This window comes from Mus pahari, chromosome 16 (genome assembly GCF_900095145.1).
Source record: "Mus pahari chromosome 16, PAHARI_EIJ_v1.1, whole genome shotgun sequence".
Classification (NCBI taxonomy): domain Eukaryota; kingdom Metazoa; phylum Chordata; class Mammalia; order Rodentia; family Muridae; genus Mus; species Mus pahari.
In genome coordinates this window covers 28,064,510-28,071,103 of record NC_034605.1, presented here as the reverse complement: position 1 = coordinate 28,071,103, position 6,594 = coordinate 28,064,510, and the positions used below count along the sequence as shown (strand labels likewise).

The window sequence follows — 6,594 nt, the reverse complement described above, 5'->3', positions numbered from 1 at the left end:
GAGGAGGAGGAGGAGGAGGAGGAGGAGGAGGAGGAGGAGGAGTTATTGCTGTTTTATCAGTCTCTGACTATCCATATGCACAGATCCATACATTCATACATATACATGATTTACAATAAACTTTAAAAGAATACTATTAACATAGAGACATTTACTTAGTTCTTTGCCATTTTCCCTTTGATCTACTTTAATAAGTCCAACCATACTACCGTGATGGAGCTGGTCCCTGATGAAGTGCAAAACACTCCATCCCTTACTGTTCTTATTATAATAGAGAATGCTATAGAACTATTGGTTTGGTAATGACATAGGCATATAGGATGTAGCTCAGTTCCTGGTGCACAGTGAAGACTGTAACAAGACCCTCAGTGTTATCACTGTCCACCAAGTCCTTAGGTCTCCATCTGGGGCATCCATCGCTGCCTTGGGAAGGCCTTTTGCTTTTCTGAAGAAAGGATGAGAGGGAGTTATGCAGACCTGCAGCTCTGCCAAAGCACTGCTTTTGTTATTGCATCCTATATTTTATCTCAGACTCAGGCTGCCTACTACAATACCATGGACAGGATAACTTATACAACAGAAGATTGCTTCCCACGGTTAGAGATGCCAGGAAGTCCACAGTTTAGGACTGCTCAATATGTGATCATATCCACTTTCCCGTGTGTGAATGGCTCCATTAGAAGTGACTTTATGTGGTAGAAGGGTCAAAGTAGCTCTCTGGGACTCTTTAATCAGGGCACTGACCCCGTTCGTGAGTGTTTGCACCCCTAAGATAGTGTCTCCTTCCAAACATACCTGCTGATACTATCACATTGTTGGATATGTTTCGATGTGAATGAGGGTATGGGGTTTGGCACCAGCTCAGACCACAGCATTCTGGTCTCTTCCCTGAAGTGCAGTACACTCAGAGACTGTATTTGTGCGGCCATGTTCCAAGGTCTTCATGGAGATACACAGTGGGGGTGTCTTCTACTAGCTCTTGAGTGAAGGTGTGCATGGCTGAGTGTTTCATCTCCTCAGGTCTCTGTGTTGTGTAGATTTGGAACTCTCAAGTGAAATGTTCTTTACAAGACTTACAGAATGGTCAACAAGTGTTTTCTGTTACAGTCCACGGATGTTTGTGAACAGATCTTGAGGGTGGTGAGTAGGTCCAATCGACTGGAAGAGTTGGTGTTGGAAAATGCTGGACTCAGAATGTGAGTATTTTTCTCGAATATGTGAATGTGTCGCTTTAAAATTTTATGCCATTTGCTTTCTTAATTAGTTCATGGTCTTTTAAAAAGTTGAGGTGCACATGTAACAGTGTTTTTCCTTCTGAAAAAAATTAAACAAACAAAACCCTTTTAATATTAATTATTGTAACAAAATACACAACTGAAGCAAGTTAGGGGAGGAAGGGTTTGTTCAGACTTGGCATAGATGCAGATGCAGTGGATCGTGGATTCTGGCATGCAAGGCGTGGTGCTGTTGGGCACATGTGGCCAGTTATGTACTTTCAGGGGTCAGGACAAAGACCAGGCCATGACCCTGCATCCTCAAATCTATAGCTCTGTGCTGGCCAGCTAAGCTTCAATTGCCAAACGTTCTTCAACCTCCCTAAACAACACTACCAACTGGGTGTTGAGATCCATGAGCCCATGAGGTAAATTTCACACTCAAATCACAACACAAATCAACCAAGCAGCCATTATTGTCTTAGGGTTTTACTGCTGTGAACAGACACCATGACTAAGGAAACTCTTATCCAGACAACATTTAATTGGGGCTGGCTTACCGGTTCAGGGGTTCATTCCATTATTATCAAGACAGGAACATGGCAGCATCCAGGCAGGCATGGTGCAGGAGGAGCTGAGAGTTCTATACCTTTATATGAAGGCTGCTAGCAGAATACTGACTTCCAAGCAGCTAGGGCAAGGGCTACACCCACAGTGATACACCTACTCCTACAGGGCCACACCTTCTAATAGTACCATTCTCTGGGCCAAGCATATACAAACCATTACATCAGGAAAGCCAAGAATTTGATAGCATATTCTGCTCCTGTGTTGCGGGACATTCTGAGGGAGGGCCCATAGTGTAGTTGTTAAGTGTATGGATCATAGTAAAATGTCTCATGCTTCAAGCAGGGAGTTTAGAAGTTGTACATCTCTAGGTTTTTATCTTTGAAATGGGGATAGTAGCTGAGGTTGCAGGATTAGGCGAATTGATGAGTATGTAGTACTTTAAAAAGTACCTTTATTGATGAGTGTACTTCAAAAAGTACCTTTCCCTGAAGATGCCTGTGCAGTCCACTACTATAGTTGGGAGTTTTGTACATCAATCAATTTTAGTCATTTCTCCCAGTCTTCATCAATGGTTTAATGTCACCCTTGAGTTTTATTCTGAATAGTGTGAGTTAGAATCTGTTAGAACAAAGGCTTTATTGTTGTTAATGAGCAAGGCAGGTATTGTGTGTAATCCTAGCACTCAGTGTGCTATTTCAGGTTACAATATAACTAAAACAGTGATTTTTTTTTCTTCCTTTTTGTGTAAAATAGAGTGCTAGCAGAAGTACTCTTTAACCTAGTAATTAATGCAATCAGTTTTAAATGTGTGAGTGTTACAGGAAATGAGAAGATACAAGAAAAAGCCTATTAAATTTTTCAAGAAAGCAAGTTTACCGTATTAAAAAAAAAAAAAAAAAAAAAAAAAAAAAAAAAAAAAAGGAACAAAAATAAACACACCAACCGGGAAGGGTCAGTGGTACTTGCAGCAGTGTTCAGCTGTGTGCCTAGAACTGTGTGTGTTACCAACCCTCACTCCCCCGGGGTGGGACAGAGAGACACCTGGTGGGTCGGGGAAGGGGCACAGTAGTTAATACTGCAGTTCATACCTGGGAAGGCACAGTGACCCGAGCTTGCAGTGGCTACTCATGCTTGTCTGTGCTCAGGAAGCAAGCGGCTCACAGGAAGTGTGGCCCAGCTTTAAACCTACAAGGCCCATTCCCAGTAAGCAACTTAGTCCCGTGAGGCTTCCACCTCTCAAGCGTTTTCCACAGCCTCCTAGAGCAGGATCAGTGGATGAGGGCAAAATGAACCTGCCGGGGAGCTTTCATAGGTAAGCCGAGGGGAAGATGATGTATTTGTAGGTTGTGCTTCATTTTAACCCTTACAAGTTGTATCTGAACAATCCGCGTCTGTCCCGCGCTCATGCCATTGGTGTTTACTTGCAGAGACTTTGCACAGAAATTGGCTGGTGCTCTAGCACATAATCCTAACTCAGGACTTCACACAATCAACCTTGCTGGGAACCCGCTGGAGGATCGAGGTAATCCATCACTCATAATGCCAGGGATACCAGAGGTGTAGGACCACTAGAGTCCTAGTCTATGCAGGGCTGGGGAGTAATGCTAATCTCAGTTAAGTCACCTGGAGCCCTTGTCACACCTACTCGGAGTCTTCTACATGTACCTGGAGTCCTCCCCATACTGCCCTCCAGTCAAACACTGAGAGTCCTCCCCACATCTACCAGGAATTATCCCTCACCCAGGAGGAGTTCTATACCCACACTCACCCTAAGTCCTCCTCGTCATCCCTGGTCAACAGTAAACTAACTTCCTTCAGGCTGTAAGACTCAGGATCACAATGCTTTTGCTCAGGATTGGTGGAGACCACCGCCAGATCTGACAGGCAGCTAGCTCGGTTTGTACCTTCCACCTCTCTCTCACATGGCTGTTTGTGATGCAGAGCCCACTAGAGCTTGTCACAGAAGCCGTAGTTTCTTTCCTACACCTCTGTGAGACGGTGATCCATTTAACACATAACTACCTGGGCTCTTGTTATTATTTTTTTTTTTTAAACAAGAGTTTTGCTTTGCAGCCTAGCCTGGTCTCAGATGTGTACTTTTGTGCATCTGCCTCAGAGATTCTGAGAATCCAGGCATGTGCCTTGATACAAATCCCTACCTCCCTTGTAGATAGGGAACATAGAGCCTGTGCACGCTAGGTGCGTGCTGAACTGCTGAGTGCCGTTCCCAGCCTATGGTTTCTTTGCAGATGAACTTAGAATTTATTAATTTGATAATCGTGTGGCGAACCCCTCCGTCTTGCTCTGCAGGAAGCATTCATGAGGAGTCCAGTTTAGGTCTGCGCCCACCACACCTACCTTTGAACACTTTGTAGGATTTGAATGCGTGCTTATGGTAAGGTTGAAGGACCCGCTTTGTAAGGAGACTGATGCATCACGCATGTTTGCATCTGGACTGGGGTATGGCAGAGTGCTTGCCTAGCATGTGTGAAGCCCTGGGAACAATCCCCACCCTTACAAAATAAAAATGAAAATCAAAGGAAGGTGTTCGTAAGTAGCAGAGGCAGCGCCTGCCGTTGACACAGGAAGGGAAGCTTCTGGTTGAATTCTCCGTCTTCGTCTCAGAACATTGATGGATGAGGTCGGCGTAGGACTCACTCTACCTCTGGAGGGAACATTTTGTTTTCATTTGCTGTTGGAAATGTTTCCCAGCCTTGCTGAATAGGGCCTTTCATCTTTCAATGTTAGGGATCTGATGAGGATTAATTATTCAGCTGAGCGGAGGGCACGGAGGCAGCTTGGCTTTTGTACTTTCTGACGGGGATGCTGCCTTGTGTGCAAAATGATTCCCTTGTAGCATTCACGCAGAACCTCGCCGGGTAACTTCCGTCTTCTCGAGTAGGGAGTGTGAAGGAAGGCGGAAGATGGATCCAAAACTAGGTCTAGTGGCAAGCAGCTTAAGAACGAACCCAGACTGAAGATAAAGACACAGGGCTGGAGTGTGGAGTTCACGGGGGCGTTGTCATTTCTGTAGGAAAAACAGCTGTTCTTTCTACCTGCTCTGTCAGAAGTGGCAGAGTGGAAACTGGACACAGCGCCTCCTATTGTCAGGGCAGCTGTATCGGGTTTGTTTGTAAGAGGCAGGGATCTGGCTGTATTTAGTGGCTGATGGGGCTGAGTCAGTACAGGGAAGTAGTCAGGTCCCCAAGGAGGTGAACTCCAGAAGACAGGCTAGCAGGACACTGTTAATCATTAGGGAAATGCAAATTAAAAGCACAGTGAGGTACTGTCACAAAGCTAGTCATCTGGCTGTGATAATGGTAAACGTATTGGAGGGTGTGAGGAGAGGAAAATGTTTCCATTGCTGGTGGGAATGGAGAGGGATGCAGTCATTGGGAACCTCGAGAGACAGGGGTTGTTGTTGTTTATTTTGCTTTTGTTTTTCAAGACGTGGTTTCGAGACAGGACTGTCTGTCCTAGAACTCACTTTTTAGACCACCAGACTGGCCTCAAAAATCCACCTGCCTCTGCCTCCTGGGTGGTGGGACTAAAGTTGTAAGCCACTATGCCCTACTGAGTGGAAGTTTTTTAGAAGGTTAAACACGAATGTTCCAAATATCCTAGCAGTGCTACTCTTGGTCACTCATAAGAAATGAGACAATCTGCACAAAGGCTCTGCTATGAGCACAGGTTTACAGGCATAATAGATACATACACACTCACAGACAGGGACACATACAGAAACATACGGATACACACACACATACACACTTTCTCACACACTCACAGACACACACACATATAAATATAGACACCCACTTTCACACACAGACACACACACACACACACACACACACAGAGCAGTGTTGAAACAGCCTAGGACTCATCAATGGATAAATTGAATGTGGTGCATTTGTCCCAGTAGCAGTGTACTTGAACCTCAGAGAGGAGACACACCTAGAAGACCATAAGTCAGTGTTGTGGGACTGGCAGGTGGAGGATGAGTCCCTGGCCCTTCCTCTCCTGACTGTTTCCACTCATAGACAACTTGTCCCCTTGCTAGTATTTCTTCTTTTAGGTCCTTACCTTGGAGCCCCTACAACCCTTTCATTTAATTTACTGTACTCTACTTATGATATAACTAAGCATAGGTAGTTATGCCCTATTCCTACAGTACCAGAGCCTGTCATAGCCCCTCTATGGCAGCGTCCTCCTAGCCCTTCCTTAGATGCACAGCATCCAGTGTAAGACTGTTCATAAGCAACAAGTATCTTCCTTAAATGGAGTTTGAATTTGATGTCATTCTCTTATTTGCTTTTAAAAGTTGTTCTTGAGAGTCGTGGTGAAGTTTATAGAGGGTTCTTTTGTGTGAGTGGGAGTCTGTGCTCACCAAAGATGTCTTTTCCCTCTACCTTCTGCCCCAGGAGATGCTACGCTGTGTATGTTTTCATCCACCTGCCTCAGCAGTGTTTGCTGTAGATACTGTTGTCATGGACCATTGTGAGGGTCCCTCCGCCACTTGCTTACCAGATCTCCAATGTGTATTCTGACCACAATCCGTCCAGTTTGGATACCTACAAATATTTTCACAGACTTGCCCGTTTTCCTTCCAAATTTGTTCATGGTTGTGTTTGCAGCTGCCTTGGATGGCTGTGAACAGTCACCTACTTAACTCTTAGGGTTGAGGCCCGAGAAACAGTTTTCATTCTCTGTCTCTCTGTCTCTTTGTCTCTCTCTCTCTGGCTACTCATGCTTGTCTGTGCTCTTTTGAGAGAGAGAGAGAGAGAGAGAGAGAGAGAGAGAGAGAAGA

At 44.9% G+C, this 6,594-nt stretch overlaps 1 protein-coding gene across 10 annotated transcripts in view; it reads left to right on the top strand.

Moving 5' to 3' along the window:
- Positions 1-6,594, top strand: part of Carmil1 (capping protein regulator and myosin 1 linker 1) — a 266,340-nt gene that overhangs the window by 145,381 nt on the left and 114,365 nt on the right. For all 10 annotated transcript variants that reach the window (XM_029547512.1, XM_029547510.1, XM_029547508.1 and 7 more), the window contains 2 exons: positions 1,108-1,196; positions 3,212-3,306. In XM_029547512.1, the coding sequence (XP_029403372.1) occupies positions 1,108-1,196; positions 3,212-3,306 (184 nt within the window). The remainder of the gene's footprint in view (positions 1-1,107; positions 1,197-3,211; positions 3,307-6,594) is intronic.